The sequence below is a fragment of the Colossoma macropomum genome, unplaced genomic scaffold (assembly GCF_904425465.1).
Source record: "Colossoma macropomum unplaced genomic scaffold, Colossoma_macropomum, whole genome shotgun sequence".
Lineage (NCBI taxonomy): Eukaryota > Metazoa > Chordata > Actinopteri > Characiformes > Serrasalmidae > Colossoma > Colossoma macropomum.
This window is the reverse complement of record NW_023494788.1, coordinates 22,333,049-22,352,161: the sequence shown is the minus strand read 5'-3', so window position 1 is coordinate 22,352,161 and position 19,113 is coordinate 22,333,049. Positions and strand designations below refer to the sequence as shown.

At 38.5% G+C, this 19,113-nt stretch overlaps 1 protein-coding gene across 1 annotated transcript in view; it reads left to right on the top strand.

The window, feature by feature from the left end:
• zgc:66433 (uncharacterized protein LOC321250 homolog) overlaps positions 1 to 19,113 on the top strand; it is a 56,170-nt gene that overhangs the window by 951 nt on the left and 36,106 nt on the right. Inside the window, 1 exon segment of the mRNA XM_036568858.1 lies at positions 15,426 to 15,508. Within this exon segment, the coding sequence (XP_036424751.1) occupies positions 15,426 to 15,508 (83 nt within the window).

Below are 19,113 nucleotides of genomic sequence, written 5' to 3'. Positions count from 1 at the left end.
TGTTTTCCTTAGTTATGAACTGTGTGCTGTGGTAATGCTTTAGATCATTAATTCAGTAAGGGCTCTTTCAGGAATAAGCCTCTGTCCAGTGCTGTCACCAAAACCTTTCTTCTTCAACACCCAAACAACTCTGAGAGAAAGTCTTGTTTATCAAGTTGAATCACTGTTTTGTCCACAGCAGAAACCAATTAACCACTTCTTGGCTGTCTGGAATCCCTGGAGAAGAACAATGGGCACCACTGCGGTGAAACATTTCAGCTTCAGTTGCTAACGTTCCTTAGGTGCGAACTGACCGTCTCGTCTTCTCACCAGGTCCATCCTTTTATGGTCCTGTGTTCTCCTTTCAAACCTTAGCTGACTGCCTTGACTGTCCCTCACCATGCCCAGTTTGGCAAAGGGTCTGGAGAAAACATCTCCTGGAATAAAATTCCAAACTGACCCCTCTCAGCTTTGACATCTGCGCTGTCTCTTGGTTGGGTTTGTTGATGTTGGTGCACAGCGTGGACTTGGCAGCGAGAGCTGCTCCTCACCTCTTCCAGATGGAACTGTTGTTTTTAGCAGACTAATGCTGTCTGTTAAGAGACAGTGTCTTAAAGAGGCAGTTTCAGGCCAGAGTTAAGTGTGCGTGTCCTTTAGGGTCTTCACATGGGGTCTTTTTATACAATTTTTTTTGTCCTGATCTGGGATACTTCAGACTGTATGGGCCTTATTTCGCAAAACCAAGTAGCGTTCCAGCTTAGCTTTTCATCTACCGATAATTTTGGTTTCAACTGTACTCAGATATAGATTAAAAAAGCCTCAGCAGGCTTCCAGCTCGATCTGTGATGGAAATAGTTGAGGTCTCCTTTTGTCTAAATCCAACATCAGTGGCCCACTTTTGATTGGCAACCGCACCCGCCACAACTCTTGTAGTCCTGCAGTTCCGTACCCTGACACGTAAACACTGCCGCTCAATAACACGGTCTAATTTTGTTGCGAGTGATTCATTCCTTGCACGTGATGTGGGATATGCAATTTGAAATGCCAGAGCCTTGTGTAAAGCCGCCTAAATTACAGGCTTTCGGTAACTACAATAAAGCCCTAGAGGTGGCTCAAAAACAAAAATAACATGGCTGGATCCATTTTGGATGTCAGAAATGTCACCAAATCACAGCTGACGTTTAAGGAGTAGCTTGGCCAAAAGCACTGATGGAGCTAGCAGAGAATGGAAGCTAGTTATGCTTGTTAGCTTTACCCATCAAAGGTTTTTTTTTTTAAAAAAGCAGTGCTTTGATAAAAACTCACACAGTTCTCCGCTTAGCCCACATGGAGTCCATCAGCCCAAACGTGTTTAGTGTTTGAAGTTTGCCTTTCTTAATTTTGCACTGAAACTAGGCTAATGTAGCTGGTAAGTTATAGAAGTTTATTTATATATCAGTTAGCTTTGTTCTAACTGTGCATCTGAATAATCACATTTGCCTCAAAGCCAAGTAGTTACGTAATCTCAAACCGACTTGCTGTAGTGGTTTCTGACTATATGACATACTGTTATTTATAAAAATGGACAAAATTACAGACAAATTCAGACGTTAAGATGCTAGGGCTGTGTCATATGTTGGCAGAAACTAAGTCTATTTGCTCTGGAGCGATAAGGCTAATGAAGCTGGAGTAGCGGTTTGTCACATGACAGATATTCCGTATTGTACAGGTAATCTAATTACACTGCACATGGCTATGAAGGCCGTATTATTCACTATGGACATGCAGTCCTAGCTGGATGGTTTCAGAGCACTCTTAGCCCTGGGACACAGGCCTAGCTGCTGTAGAAAGAATTTGATGGGTATGGCTACCACTTTAGATAATGTTATTAGCTGAGTGGGTGAATGTTGAGCTTGTACTCATGCCATAAATTGGTACAATTTGCCAGATTTTGCTGCAAACTAGAAAAATAAAGTGCTTTTGAATAGCCAGCCATAAAAAGGCATCTGGTGTGGTCTTTCTGGATGGTACTGTGAAGGTTTCCCAGGCAGGGATTAAGCCTAGTCCTAGACTGCCTTTTCCTTTCGGTGATTTGTAGTCCTGGACTAGTCTTAATTCCTGGCTGGGATTAGGGTTGGCAGGTGTCTGGCTTTAGACCAGATGGACCAGTTTCAAGCTCTGTTGTTCAGTGTCCAGTTACTTTTGTCTCGATGTTCAAATGTCCAGTCAAGAGTACCAATCGGACGACGGAGATCGAAACTAGTCTGTCTGGTCTAAAACTGAACACCTGGCAACCATCCATCCATCCATCTAAGCCGCTTATCCGTCTGAGTTGTGGAGTGTGCTGGAGCCTATCCCACCATTTATCAGGCAAAAGGCAGGATAGGTCGTCATTCCATCGCAGGGCACACCTGGCAACCGTAACGCACAGCACAGCTAGTTTCAAAAAGCAGTTAAATATGTATCTCATGCATCAGTTAGCCTGTACAAAATAAACCAGACACTTATTGAACAGTTTTAAACCATGCACTAAAAAAATAGCCAAAATTAAACGACATAGGGCCGTCCGATTTTTATACGACTGAAATCTGGCAACCCTATCCATGATATTGACTCTAGAAGAAGCAGTTATATCAGGCTCGTGTTCAGTGTGAGGAACTGATGTGCTCATTTATGCTGTTGATTTGACAGTATGAGCGCTGGGGTGTCTGGGATGCTGTGGTGAATCCGTATGATGCGCGTCACCGCTTAATCAAGTTATCAAAGTGTGGTCTCCCACTGCGAGAGGAAAAGCTGCGGTCTAATCTCCTGTTGTGTAATGAAGGTGATTCTGCAGCTGGGTGCTTTAGAAAGGCGCTGCCAGTATGTATCTGTGACCGTGCCGTCACTTTTTTTTGAGACAGAACTGGACGAGCGTGTGGAAGTAATGTCCAAGTGTGGAGGGAGAATACTGGAAGTGACTAATATCTAAACATTGTATTATGCTTTGGAGGATGTTTTGATGATTGTGAAAAGAGCCTTAAATTGCACTTTATTACTATGAAACATCCAAGGAGATGATGTTATTATATCTAGAGGAGAGCAGGGCACAACCTAACACTAACACTGTGTTTTAGTTCTTGTATTTTGTAAATAATTTTAAAAAAAATGATCAAGATTAATCATTTTTTAGACAAGCAAACTGCACATCTCTGCTAAAAATGAAAATCTGAAATTTGTTTCCAGTACTTACCACTTGTGAGCAATTCAGCTTAAATGTTACAATTAGCATACAATTAGCAATAAATGTTACAACTTATATTTATTGCTAATTGTATCAGAATTGTTAGTTGTATCAGTCATAACTATCCCTAAAAAGTCTGGTAAATTGACGCGAACACAATTAATGTATATTAATTAATGTGTTTCTATGTTGTCTGAACAAGACAAGCTTTCCAACGTAGATACACCAAAATATAAAGATTAGTGAAACAAGGCGGTTACAAACATAGCAAATTTATTTTTGACAACAATGTAGAGGTGGAAATATCAGCATGATAAAATTGAAATGTATTTTATTTATATTACATATGGTTTTTTATGAATATGTGCATAAAAAAATCTAAATTTCAATATAATTTGAATTTATATGCGGAGTTACGGACTCACTGAAGTCTTATTACTAGTAACTTAACGAGGCAGAGCTTTTATTTTAAAAACGGGTACAATGAACAAAATTCTTTTTATGGTATAAAAACTTAGAAATATGTGTCCGAATGCTCTAAAAATCTTCAGATAAACAAAAGCACATTAAAGATGACCAAAAGCACATTAAAGATGACCAAACGCACATTAAAGATGACCAAACGCACATTCTACTTGAACCTGTGTAAATACATAAAATATCCATGATACATTTTACCCCACGTTAGTTTGTGCCCCGCTGCCCAATAACACAACATAAATGTGCCAAGTGCTCTAGAACTGGTTCTAAATGAGTGTGTGAGTTTATTACTGTTAAATCCTTGAACATTTTAGAACAACTCTGCCTGTTCAAACACTAACACTATTAACACGCGTGTGGTTCTCTTCTTTCTCCTTTCCTCAACACCTCATCCATATCACTTCATTCTGTCTGTCTTTCTTTCCTTCCTTCTTTCTTTCCCTTCATTCCACATGCTCCAAAAGATAAGGCATGAAACAGCGGACGTCACCGACCGTCTCTAGCGTTGGAGGTGCTCCAAGGTCAGTGCATTAGCCGCTGCAGAGCAGCAGGCCGTGCCGTCCGCACGAGCGGTGGGATGCTCTGTGGGAGAGCATCTCCCTTCCTGTCACAGGCACACAAACTGTAACACTTGGAAGATGTTTCAAGGTCAGAATAAGTGACTCGTGAGAGACAGTTACAGTTTAAATCATATTTAATCTCTGAAACTATTGCAAGAGGTGTATCAGCCTTTTGAAGTAGGTTTTAAACTTACAAAACAAATGATATAAGCATGTTTATTGTAGTCTAGTCTATTGTAGTGTAGAAGTATGGTGATGTTAAAATTGTACAGTGGAGTCGTGTTGCGCTGGGCATTCACCTTCTCGTTAATGTTTAGACCAATCTGTTTTGGTTGTGACCCCAAACTGTCACTGTAGGAGATGTGTGGAAACAAGGCCAGCTGTGTGAACAGTCCCAGATGGACAGCCAGGGCCAGTAGACTAGTGGTCTTCAGGCTTATCCACAAGCAACTGGTGGGGTCTGTCAGTAACATACATAAATAAAGGCTGAATATAGTTACTGTTTGATGGGTTCCACTTTATTTGGAGAGTCTTCCACAGCTTATATGCAGACGCTCAAATTATTAATTATTAATGAAAAGCAGTTAAACTGGGTTAGGGTTGTGGTTAGGATTAGAACCAGGTTTAGGGTTAATTAGGTTATAGGTTATTACTCGATTTAAGGATAGCATTAAAGTGAATGTTAATGTTAAGGTAGGAGAAGCAAGTAAGGTCATGTTAATGTGTAGTGTGATATTGATGAAATTCAATATTATGATGTTTTCCAGATATATCACAATATCGCAGTGGCAGATGATCTTTAAGTTTGCATTATTATTGACAAACTACTTTATGCTAACAGAAAGTCTTATAAATATGACCTTGCTTGTTTTGGTCTGGTTTGAAACGTACACAGTATGGCAGTGACCAGACAAAACATGCATTTCTAAAAAAGGAAATTTAATATCTTTTATTTATTTGTATTTTACATACTTCCAACTATTCTTACCAACTATACATTCCTGAAGCACCCAGTAAATGGCACATCACAACGGTCATGGCTGGATACCAAGTATAAAGTGCACTAAATAGCATTAAAAAAAAAAATAAAATAAATAAAACACTTTGCAACAGTGACACTGCTACTCTATAGGCAAGGGTGCAGCCAAGGGGTGGCTAGAGGTGGCCAGTGCCACCCTAGAGTGACCGTTCTGGCAACCCCAGTTATGCAGAGTGAGACAGTCCCCAGAAAAATGTTCTCCTGCCCACTCTGTGTGAACATGTACACAAATCTGCCATCAGTGTAGTTACCGATAAGTTGTAAGCGTCAGATGATGCTGCACTCAGTAGTCAGCCTGTCGTGTCTCTGATAGGCTGCTATGCTGAGAACAGACTAGTGAGCGTAGCGTTAGCCTTGTTCAGTTTGTTTAAAGAAGCAGCTGACGTTGGACTCCTACATTAGGGAAACACAATTAAAGACACCTAAATATAATTTATGACAACATAGTGAGGTTTTGCTATATCGTGCTGCGTTGATGTTAACCATAGGTAAAGCATTTAGCAGTGGAAATGATACTAACCATCATTTTTCACTGAACCTTATTAAAAACAGGAACAAAATCAGTTTCAGCTGTTTTTAAAAATGCTATTTTAATAATGTAGGTCTATTTTAAGCACAGAAAAACTTTATTAACTGCTTTTTCATTTTGTGTTTTTTGCCAACTGACTGAAAATATTGGGTCTAACCTGGCCACCCAGTTCTAAATATTATGATACACCCCAATTTATAGGCATTTTGTCATAGATGCAATTTATACAGTAGTGGAATGCATGTTAAAAAGTGTCTGCAGAGCGTCTTCAGTGGATCGTTCAAGTAAAGTGCTGATTACTCCAGGTGTTTATCTGTTACATCCAAATAAAGTTTGTTACTACTTTGAAAATGTTTGCATCTGTCAGACTGCTTTGTTTGGCCATAAGGACTGTATAATGTATACATACATGTTTGAACACTCCAGTCAAATGACATATTTTGATGGTTTTAAGTTGACACATCCTCTACGCAGAATTAAAATGTGGCATTTTCTGCCAATTTTAATGCATTTCTATTTATTTGCTGAGTTTAACATATTAGAAAAATAAAATATGAAATATAAAATGTGCTATAACATTTGCACAGGCCACATTTAATGTCAGCAAATAAACACCATGCATTAAAAAGTGCAGATGTGTTTTCTGTGATAACTTATGTCATCCTATGTAAAGGAAATCAACAACACATAATTTGACCAGGGATGCCCAAACTTTTGCATACAATTGTTTGAATAGATATAAATATATATTAGCTTGGTGGTTGGCTCTGATTTCCTGCATGACGCACAAAATGACCATGTCCTTATTTGAAGTAATTGCTACCTAGAGAACATATATGAGCAGGAAAACCATAACAGTGTATTGATTCTTATCTCTGTTTTTTTCTCCCCTTTTACAGTTTTTGAATAAGCTCCTCATCAGCGGTATGTCCATGTTTGGTGTCGTGCTGTAGACGTGTGTTAACGCTGATAGTTCATTGCCATCTCGTCCTTTCATGTGACAACATTAGCCATCTGTGAGTCACCCCTCTGTGAATCTGTGAAGCAGACATTGTGAGCATTTCCTCTGGGACGGACACAGGAAATGAACATCCCCCCCTATCTGATAGTTGGGGGTAAAAGTTGCCCTTTTGTTCTGGTCTCGGCGCACTTTCCTTTCCTCCCAAACCCTAATTATAAAATGCGAAGCTGCAGAAGTGCTGTCTGATCAGCGAGAAAGGACGGTTTCTATCCTCTCCTTATCAGGCTGGAGAGTCGATTGTGAAGACAGCGGTAGTCTAGAGAGGCTCCTATCTGCTCCCATGTGATGAGTCAATGTGCAGTTGTGCTCTGACAAACACAGTGGAATGTTCCCACTCACTCGAAAGGCCTCCTTATGTAAACTGCATCGACTTGATTAAAATTGGAGTATCATGGGAGAAAAGCGCTGAAGAAAAACATCATTGCGAAAATTGTGAAATATGATTTGGCTTGGCTGGTGTTTTTTGTTTGGTAATGTTCGTCAGGCTGGTTAAGGTGAAAGCCAGATGGATTCTGTTTAAAACTTGGAGGCCTTCGAGATGTTCAGCTTTCGTTTCGGCTGGACTTAAATCAAACTGAAAATAGTAGCATAATGTTTCCCAGTCCAGTTTTCTGGAGTCCCATTGCTGTAACATTAGGGCTGCACGATACTGACAAAATACCAGTATTGCGATTATTTTGCTGAATATTCTGATCGTGATACGCCTTGCAATACATTTAAAATGCACTGATGATACTTTCATTTGAATCATGAATCATTTCTATTTGTTGGACTAAATCAGGGTGTCCAGTCTTATCCGCAAAGGGCCGGTGTGGCTGCAGGTTTTACTCCAACGAAGCAGGAGGTCACCTGATAATTCGTTTAAGGACTAAGATTGGACACGCTGGAGATGCGAACAACTTATCAAAATATAATAGTTGGAAATTAGGACAGGGGTTCGCAACCTTTTCCACCTCAAGGCCCACCTGTTTATCACTAGAAGGCATGAAGGGCCACAAGAAAACAAAACTAAATGTTTCTGCTGAAAAATGTGTGTGTAAAAATTCCATTTTTGGGAAATGTTCAACACAGTGATGTTTGGGTGCCTATCCTTGCAGTATGTGACGTTTATCAATGAACATAAAATATACGTAGATTATTGGTGCGAGTGGACAACTGAAAGGTCAGGTGTTTCTAGAGGCAAAGGGCCTTTGTGCATTGTTATTTTGGGCTTCTATTAATGTTGTTAACTGTTTTTTATTGTCTAGTCAGTTCTTTTTTTACTGATTTTTATGTCAGAGTGCCATCACAGACCCGCTATGGACCACTGGCCCCCCTCAGTATGTGTCCAAGGACCACAAGTGGGCCGCGAAGCAGCCCGAGTGGCTGAAAAACCATGAATTAGGAAAACAGCAACATCCAGATCTATAAGCTGATTGGCTGAGCCAATGTACCGTTCACTCCTCAGTGCATACGTTCTATATATGTTAACTGTGCTAAAACAAAAACAGTCCATTTTGAATTCACTGTTATTGTGATGTCACAGAAACCAACAGTTTTACATGTCTGCCTATTCAGCCTACAGCAGTTTAGTCCCGCCCATTTATGCTGAAGTTATAAGGAGTGTTTCAGCTCCGATTCTTTTTTGAATGAAGCACCATACAGTTCAGCCAGGAAGAGCAGAAGTCATTTACATAAATCAGTCATAAATATGCAGTAATAAAACAGCCTCTTTAATTTTAAGGGATAAAGATAGGCTGGGAAATGGTTATGAAAACACAAATTATGATATTTTTGGTACATGAACCAGTCAGAAGTCAAGATTGTTGCACCCTCATGCATACAGTTTATAAACATTGCTCTACTGAAAGAGTAAACCCTCCTATTTAAATACATAAACTGTTTATTGAAAATAAAATAGATAACTAAAGTTTTTATAACACAATAGCATTGGTCTAAAAATTGTTTAATTGTTGGTAAATGGTTAATCAGTTAATCATTTACATCCATGATGATCAAAACCCCACAGAAACACTCCACTGGAACTGTGATTGGCTAGGATGCTCACAACTTACAGCTAAATCATTGTGATTGGTTAAAGGCCTTATTTACTTTGCACATTTGCAAGGTTCTGTGATATTAGTATTGCAAAGGCCATTATAGTGATATTGGATAATAAATGATACTGTTGCTGTCCAAAGAATAACACATATTTCCAAACTGACTTTACAGGAGAGGGAAAAAATGTTAACTTTTAATGTGAGTTAATATAAACACGTTTTAATTGGAGCGCTTCTGTTGGTCCATTCATCGTGAAATTGTCACACAATGTAAACTGTGATAAACGAAATGATAAACCATATATTTTTATTCTCTGTTTGTAGTCATTTTGATAGGTTTTCTTCTTTTAAATTTGATTACCACTTTTGAAATATAATTATAAGTATATTATTGTTGTTATAACTTTATTCATAATGTTCTACAACTTTCTCCGTTTTAAAGCTCAGCGTTAGCTTTGTTTAGTAGTCTGGATACTTGATTCTGGATATTCTGGATCTAAAATTTTGTAATTTTTCATAGCTTTGCCGCTTTCTGTAATTAACTGTAACTGGTGAAGGAGCATTAGAAACAATTTTATACATTTGTCTGCAACAAAATTGATTTATTGTATTAAAAGCATTGAATGATATTGAAATTACATGTCGCTGTTGTCGGAGGAAAAACTTGTATCTCCAAAATGGTAACTTTACAGGAGAAGAAAAAACCTACTTCACTTTTAATGTAAGTCAATGGAACCAGACTTTTTTTCCAAGTAATTTTGGGCCGTTTCTTTTGGTCCATTCATCACGAAATTTACACACAATGTGAAGAGCTACCGGCATTTTCAAACTATGTCAAAAACAGAAAAATGGAGATAACGAGGTTTTCAAATATTGTGCATGTGTTGTGCAGCCCTCGTGAAGGAATCGAGAATGAGCTGATGAGTAGAATCAGTTATGTTTTCCAGAGTGTGAAAGACACTAAATTGTTCAGATCAGGGAGACAGAGAAACAGTGCTCTATTGTAAAAGGCCCTCTTATCTGCATAAAGTCCATATGAATCCACTGCTTTAACACTTGCTCGTTCCTAAAGACAGCATGTCTGATAACTCTATTTGCTTAAGGGGAGTGGAACAGAGTGAAACTCGCTGCTGCTGCTGACTCAGACTCACATATTGGCCGGCATACATTTGGCAGATAAACACATGGAGGGAACTTGAGGCGTGCCAGCGTGATAGCAGATGTATCATATCGCAGCCTCAGAGAGCGTCCGTTTGTTTTTAACAGTCGTGGACGAAGTACACAAATCATGTACTTGAGTTAAAGTAGAGATACCCAAGGTAAAATATTACTCCAGTAAATGTAGAAGTTCCTCCCTTTAGACCTCCACTTGAGTAAAAGTACAAAAGTATTTACTTTTAAATGTACTTAAGTATCGAAAGTAAAAGTACTAAAAGATTAATTATGAGTCTGATGTTCTATTATCATTTTTGTAATTAGACTTTTGCTTCATTAACTCATTTTAGGTGAAAATACTCCAGTGTCTCTCTTGGTAAACCAATATTTTAATAGAATGTCATTAATTAGTGACGCTGATGTCTATTAAAATTATCATAAGCACAAAACACTGAGGGCAAACAGTTTCCATCAGGTAGAACTGAGTGGCTCTGAAATAAATTTGCAAACAAGCAAAGTTTCAGTTTTAAGATTTATTTGCAACTTAGTTTAAATAAAAACTAGTTTAAATGTAAACAAGTTCACGTTTAATAAAAACTTGATTTAATCACAGGTTCACAAATGAGTTTTCCTTTGCTAAACTGCATCTGTAGGTCTCTGTTCATAAACATAAACTAGCCAAAATAAATTTACTATAAAATAAAATAGTGTTTGTATAAATTCAGAAAAAAGACACGTCAGTCACAACTGCATATGAGTACGTATTTCTGTATTGTGGTCTATTACCCAGGCACTGTACCCTGATTGGTGTGCTTGCTTTGCGCTTCTTTCGTTTTGATATGTAACGTTTTTATACACACATAAGCCAAAAGGACAGATTTTGCATAACGTAGTGAAGTAAAAAGTAAGATATTTAACTTTGAAGTGTAGTGGAGTGAAAGTAAAAAGTCACCCAAAATGGAAAAACTTCAGTAAAGTAAAGATACACAAAAAACTTCTTAAGTACAGTAACGAATTACATTTACTTCGTTACTGTCCACCACTGGTTTTTAAAGCCAACCCTGCTTAGTTTTACAATAGCTTCTATTCATCGTTTTGGAGACATCTGTCTCTGAATATGGATTATCAGTCAACTGGTTTAAGTAGTTAATAAATATCGTGTGCAGCATTCTTTGGCATCAGTGAAATACTAACATAATTTACAGTACTTTAGAGGCTTTACTTGTGGACTTTGGACCAAGATGCATTATATCTTCTGTAGAGACAGGTGATGATATTTGAATTGTATTACACTACCATTCACAAGTTTGGAATCACTTGAAATATTAAATGGGAAATCCACTGATTAACTCCACAATAACTTGATGTGAGGTACCTTTTAGGGTCATTAAACACTTCAGCCTTCTGGTTCCTTTCGCCACCACTGTGAATAATTCTGAATTGGCATGTTTCTCTAGAATGAAGCATTTCACATCAAACCACTTTGAATGACACTGTGTGCACTTAAACAATAAAGTAATCTGTGGAATTCCCCTGTAATTTTTGTAATTTTATACACAGGCCTTGTAGATTTACCTGTTTTTATTTATTTATTTATCTTTGAGGTCAATCAGAATGTATAAAATGGTAAACCATATATTTTTATTCTCTGTTTGTAGTCATTTTGATAGGTTTTCTTCTTTTAAATTTGATTACCACTTTTGAAATATAATTCTAAGTATATTAATGTTGTTATAACTTTATTCATAATGTTCTACAACTTTCTCCGTTTTAAAGCTCAGCGTTAGCTTTGTTTAGTATTCTGGATACTTGATTCTAGATATTCTGGATCTAAAATTTTGTAATTTTTCATAGCTTTGCCGCTTTCTGTAATTAACTGTAACTGGTGAAGGAGCATTAGAAACAATTTTAAACATTTGTCTGCAACAAAATTGATTTATTGTATTAAAAACATTGAATGATATTGAAATTACATGTTGCTGTTGTCGGAGGAAAAACTTGTATCTCCAAAATGGTAACTTTACAGGAGAAGAAAAAACCTACTTCACCTTTAAATGTAAGTCAATGGAACCGGACTTTTTTCCAAGTCATTTTGGACCGTTTCTTTTGGTCCATTCATCATGAAATTTACACACAATGTGAAGAGCTAGCTATTTTCAAACTATGTCAAAAACAGAAAAATGACAAAAATGGAGATGCGAGGTTTTCTTCCGACAGCAGCGATATGCATATTGCATATTGTCTCTTTATCTCCTGAATTGAAACAATATTGAAGCAGCAACCAGTGCTTTAAATGTGAGCAGAGCTTGTTGAAGCAGCAGTGATAGTAACTGAAACAATAGGTCCTCTTGAGTTTAAATGTTGGGTTACTGTGATGGTGGTATGTCATTCCACACAGGACGTGGGTGCCTGGAGTGGATTTCCTGTTAGGAGAGGATGGGGGGGTTGGAGAAGAGTGAGGAAGAGGCTTGGCGAAGAAGATAGATGGGTAGTGTGTGTCAGTATGTTGGTCACAATAGCTGGAAATGTGTTTTTGTTTGCTCAGCAAAGGTGTGAGAGACTTATTTCAGTAGTTTTGTTTGTCATATTTGGTTGTCATTGTCTTTTTAACATCTCATTGTCTTTTTAACATTCATTACTTGCACCGTTTGAAGATGCTGTCTGCCTTTTACACAGTGTGAACATTACATGGTGAATAGACAAATAGAAGTGGTCAAAAATTACTTGCGGGAAAAAACATTAATGTACATAAAAAGTTAAGAAAATTTAAAGCCAAAATGGCCATTAAGTACAGATGACTTATTTTCAGAAATAAAATGACAGAAAACAGTGTTGCTGTCCAAAAAGCAATAAGCATCTATATTTTATTGATGTTTTTTTCTCCATCATTTGAGCAAAGCAGCTTTCACTTCGCAGTGTGTGAAAAGTTTATGAATGGACCAACAGAAATGCTTCAAGATGGCTTGGAATAAAATTTCTTTACATTAACTTCCATTAAGAGTAAATTATTTTAAAAGTAAATTATTAGTAAAGTATTTTTTGGACCATGTTGCTTTTAACCGAAAATGTACGTTGATTTTTAATTTTAAACATGAAATCAAGTATTTGGTTCCATTCTTTTTCTTGCTTTCAGTTTTTCAATGAAATCTGCAGGGATATTTTTCCACACCTTTAAAGTTCAGTCTTAGAAGTTGCTTGTATTTTCTGCCTCTCCCCATTCAAATAATCCCAAACACATCCAGTGACACAGAGTTCTGGACTCTGATGTGGTCACTCTATTGCTCTGAGAACACAAGCAGTTTTTTTTTTTTTAATTTCTTTTTACTCTGTTCCTTTTTCAGTGGCAGGATGGACAGAAATGCTTGTGGATTTTTTAAAATCCAAAGCAAGAATGGATTTTTATTTTCTTCTGTTTCTCGAAGATAAAAGCTTTAAGTACTGTTTGTTTGATAGTAACAGTTTCGGTGATCCACCAGGTCTGCTTGTAACGAGCCCCAGTTTTAGAATCTCCTGCTTTCGGCTTTCTGTGTAAGAGTGGTTTATGTTATATCTTATCTATGCAGAAACGTCCTTAAAAATGAATAACTTGCTGGTATTTTGGCTGGAAATTAAATAAATAAAGGGTGATGTCTGACCCTTGCACAGTACTGTAGATACATGGCATAATTCTAGAAATAAAGCCGTTTCCCCCATTACTTCCCATCAACTCTGAGGCAAACTGGTCAGGAAGTCATATATCCAGGCCTAATTGCGTTGGAATCATCCTTGCTAAGGGGCCTAACTGCCTGTGCATGTCAGGCGGTGCTGCAAATTGCCTCCACATCCTGTTTAGCCTCTCCTCAGGTCTGGAACTATAGCGGCCTGTCACGGGCACCGCTGACAGCTTCCTCATGGTGGGCTGGCACAACTCGACAGGGAGATGATCTAGCATAAGCCCCTCCACACCCACTCCCAGTTTTCCTCATTAAGGTCAGGATATACATAAGGGGCTCAGCTGGTCTGAGATCTGTTTTAGGTCAGCAGTGCTGGGGTGCTGATAATATGGATGAGTTGGAGAGGCCGGGTTTCAGCAGTGTAATCTGCAAGAGGCAGCATCTGCTTATCAGCGCTGTGTGCTGTGCCAAAACTGGGGTGTTGTTAAGCCTCTGCCATGGGTGTAGTCAAACCCTTGTAATGGGCAGTCAACACATGACATAAGGGCAGGCTTAAACTGTCTCCCTCGTCATGAGAGAGGCTGTTTTCTAATGCCAAGCTATTTAGCTGTGAGTATAATCTGTTTTGTATTAGCATACAGATGATAAAGACTACAAGAAATATGTGTTTTAGCATTAAAGTTATTATTATTGATTTATATTATTTGTTGGGATTTGACCAGTTGACTCTTAGAGGAAGAACTATCTGTGTAATTTCATCAAATCCTGGATTGAAAGGTCTATGCCTGAATTTACACATCAGTGTTATGTGTAGCAGGCAGTGCACTCAGTTTTGTTTGTTTGTTTGCTTATTTATTTATTTAATGGGGCAGATACATGAGCAAAAAGTATGATGAATAGCCTGGTGCCATATAAAGGCAATGTTTAGAGCTACAGTAGTGTGTAAAATCAGAGAGCACCCTTCATGTATTTAATTACCAATCAAAACTGCCATTAAGCACAAGTTGTTCGTTTTTCACATGATATTTTTGAGGAAATTCAGTCTCAGAGAATCCACTTGCATAAGGAAACTGGGAAATTGGACTCGACTGCGCAAGACCTGGTAGACCACCAAAATAGTCACCATCAGATAAACATTACTTGCAGCTTTAATCTTGGAAAAACAGGAGAAAATCAAGCTCCACTCTTCAGATGTGGGAAAAAAACTTTAAGGACACAGCTTAACGCCGTGAGCGTAAACGGATTGGTAGCTGTCCAAAAACCATTACTGAGAAAAGAAAATAGACAAAAAGAGCTCACTGAGTGTGTTGAGGTTTACTTGGATTGTCAGAGGCAAAAGATGTAACAAACCTCTAAGACTGAACTTTGTAGATGTGGAAAAATATATATTCTTTCAAATTTCCCAAAATAACAGAGTTTCTTTAATGAAGCTCTAATAAAGGCGAGGGGTTTAGGCTTTTGTTATTGAGGTGTCTTAGTTTTCTGCTTTTTTCCTGACCATGAAAAATGCAGAACATTTTGACTGTATTGTATGGTATTGTGACTAATGTATTAGCATACAGCTATGAATAGCTTGTCCATTAGTAGGTTATGTTATTAAATTTAGACGAAACTAATCCAGTGTGAACAGAGCTTGAGTCTTTGTGTGTCCACCGTCCCTGAGCTCCTGTATTAGTCCAGTCTTAAAAAGGCTTTGTAGCGAGTGACCTCTTTGTACTGTGTCTGTCCCCCAATGATTAATGTTGTTTCATCTTTCTTTGCTTCCCAGCAGTGATTGCGGCATCATGGCCTCAGGATCTGCAGACGCCACCGCAGCCCATGAGCCATCGGATGCAGCAGAGGAGTGTCCAGGTAATTCTGTCCGTAGTGTGCCTCTAAAAGGCTTCCTTCACCCAGGAACACCAATGATGATAGTAATGGATGAAAGCTAATGAGGGCCACTCAGGCAAATGAGATCATGCTAACCATTTTCCATGAACATCATTCATTGTTAGCTACATTTGCATTTAACTGAAGTAATCTTTCACTGGTATATCTACCCCACAGTAAAGCATGGGAAGTCTGTGGAATTACTTATGTTTATGTATGAAGACGTCTTAGAATGTGGTCTGGTCATCATCTAAATCACAATAAAGAACAAATACAAGCTGTTTGAACTAAGAACACCAAAAAATAACGTTTTATTCTTGTCCAAATTGAATACGTCATGGAAACCTTCACGGTGTAGGTTGGAAGAAGTGTGAGAACCCCTAGGCTAATGACTTCAGCAAAAGCTAATTGCGGTCAGTGGTTAGCAAACCTGGAGTCATATCAATGAATTGAGATTGGAATTACTGGTTAGAGCTACTTTGACTCATAAAAACCACTCAACATGCATCATGATTTAGGGCTACTTTGCTGCCTCTAGTCTTGTACCAATTGCCATCATGGAGGGAAACTTCAATTCCCAAGTTTTTCAAGGCATCCTACAGGATCATGTTAGGGTGGCTGACCACTGGCAGAAGCTTTGTTGAAGCTGCTTGATGCATCAGGACAATGACGCTAAACAACAAAGTAAATCTACTATAGAATGGCATAAAAAAAAAATAATCTGCCTTTTGGAGTGGCTCAGTCAGAGGCCAGACCTTAACAGAGTACAGATGCTTGGAATGACCTCAAGAGAGCCGTTGACCCCAGACTTCTGAAGAATATAGCTGAGCTGAAGCAGCTCTATAAGGAAGAATAGTCCAGTATTTCTCTTCAGTAAGCTTATGCTTGAGGTTATCGCTGCCAAAAGAGGTTTGATAAGTTATTAAATTTAAGGGTTCACTTATTTTTTCCACCAGCACTGTAAATGTTCAGTTGATGTGCACAAGAAAGACATGAAAGATTATAATTGTTTGTGTCTTATTAGTTTTAGCACATCGTGTTTGTCTATACTTGTGACTTAGATGAAAAACAGATCACATTTTTTGACTGGTTAGTGCAGAAAACTAGGTAGTTCCAAAGGGTCCACATACAGGATATTTAAGGAATCCTTTTACGCTATTCAGTCCTAGTCCTGGAGCCACTCTGCGTGGTACAGTTTAGTCAACGATCCTCAGCCAAATGCCAAGTCAAACCACAACGTCTAAAAGCAGCGAAAGCTCAAAAATATGCAGTGCATAGCACCAAAATAGGGAGTGAATGGATGTTTCGGATGACTCATATCGTTAGTTTTCATCTTGCCCCCCTTGACTTCATTTACTTACACCAAATCCACTTAGCTAAAGCATGAACGCATCAATTATAAATGGAGGATTAGATTGAGTCAGCCTCTGGGAGCATGCACACGATGCTTGTTCTCACTGGCAGCAAGTCAAGTTGCAAAGAGACAAAGCCAACATTTTTTTTCCCTCTCCCATACGAACGGGCTTTCTGCTGGCCCACACTTGACCTGCCCCCACCCTCCCCACCCACCACAGTGTGGGAAGGAGGAAGTCCCATCACATCCAGAGGAGTTTGTGTGGAGAAGTAGATTAGCCATTTCCTCGCGGAGTAGGTTGCTCAGACGAGGAGGATAATCCCTTCTATCGGATTGGAGGTCTAAAGCAGAGCAACAAGTCCGTTAAGATCAAGAGTTGGTCAATAGCGGAGGTGTGCTTGGCAATAGGCCAGCAGCTTAATCCTGTGTGACCACCTGAAGGAGCAGCCTTCCACACACAGAACACTCTTCCTAATGAATCGTTAACAGGGGCTTAAAAGATTTTTTATGTTGTGATTGGATCACTTAAAAAACAAAAAAGATAATGCATAACTGCAATAACTATAGCCTTTAAGTATGTCATCATATAATTAAGCTTAAGCCATTTTATCATTTTAACAAGAAGCAAATTATAGCCTGTAAACAGACTGCCAAAGGATCCAAGAAACTATCAAGCCATACCAAAAAATACTGAATCTTACCACAAACGACCAAACCATACCGAAAATTACTAAACCATACCAAGAACTGTCAAACCATATAATAACTAAACTATACCAAGAACTATCAAACTATATCAAGAACTACCAAACCATACCAAAAACAATCAAACCATATTAAGAACTATCAAATCATACCACAACCAAATCATACCAAGAACTACTAAACCACACCAAGAACTATCAAACCATACCAAAAACTATCAAACCATACTACGACCAAACCATACCACAAACAACCTAATCATACCAAGAACAGTCAAACCATACCACAACCAAACCATACCAAGAACTATCAAACCACACCAAGAACATACCAAAACCAAATCATACCAAGAACTACCAAACCACGCCAAGAACTATCAAATCATACCAAAACCAAACCATACCAAGAACTATCAAACCACACCAAGAACTATCAAATCGTACCAAAACCAAACCACACCAAGAACTATCAAATCATACCAAAACCAAACCATACCAAGAACTATCAAACCATACCAAGAACTATCAAATCGTACCAAAACCAAACCACACCAAGAACTATCAAATCATACCAAAACCAAACCATACCAAGAACTATCAAACCTTACCTTGACCAAACCATGCCACAAACAACCAAATCAAACCAAGAACAGTCAAACCATATCAAGAACTATCAAACCATATCAAGAACTATCAAATCATACCACAACCAAATCATTGCAAGAACTATCAAATCATATCAAGAACTCCCAAACCATACCACAACTGAACCATACCAAGAACAACCAAACCATACCACACAACATACAAATCATGCCAAGAACTACCAAGCCATACCACAAACTACCAAACCATACTAAAAACTACCAAACTATACCAAGGACTACCAAACCATATCCAAAACTGACACACAATAAAAACAACAGAGTTAATTTGCAAGTTTCTGACAAGAAAGCATGTTAATTTTTCTAGTTTATGCACTGCAGGAAACGTAGTGTTACCATATAGCCTATGTTAAAATGGGCTATTCCTTGTAAGTGTAAGGAGCAGCCAGCAGTCTGGAATTTTTCTGTGCACTCTGGAAATACTTTCAGACAGTGCACTGAAAGGGGGGTTGCGACCTGCCTGCAGTTAACACTCCTGACTTGACTTCGACTCTGTTTGTCCCAGGTCATCTCTCTAATGGTCTTGAGTACATCACTACTATTAAGATTTGAACATTTGTAGTGTCCTGCTGTCAGTGACTTCGTGCTGACCCACTGAAGCATTCACCAGAGTTTATAGCAAGACACAACTATCATGCATTCCTGAGCCAACACTCGAGCACATAGGAGCATGAACAGCTCCTCATCCCTCTTAGACTGAATGGATATCTGTGTTCACTCTGGCTGTTCTCAGAAGGCCATATATAGTATTCATTGTAGAGTAATCAGATGATTGAGCATGGAGGACGGGAGAGCAATACATAGAGTGCTCTGTGTGTTTGTTTACTCCCGTTAGACAGTCCGCAGCTGGAGACTGCACACTCT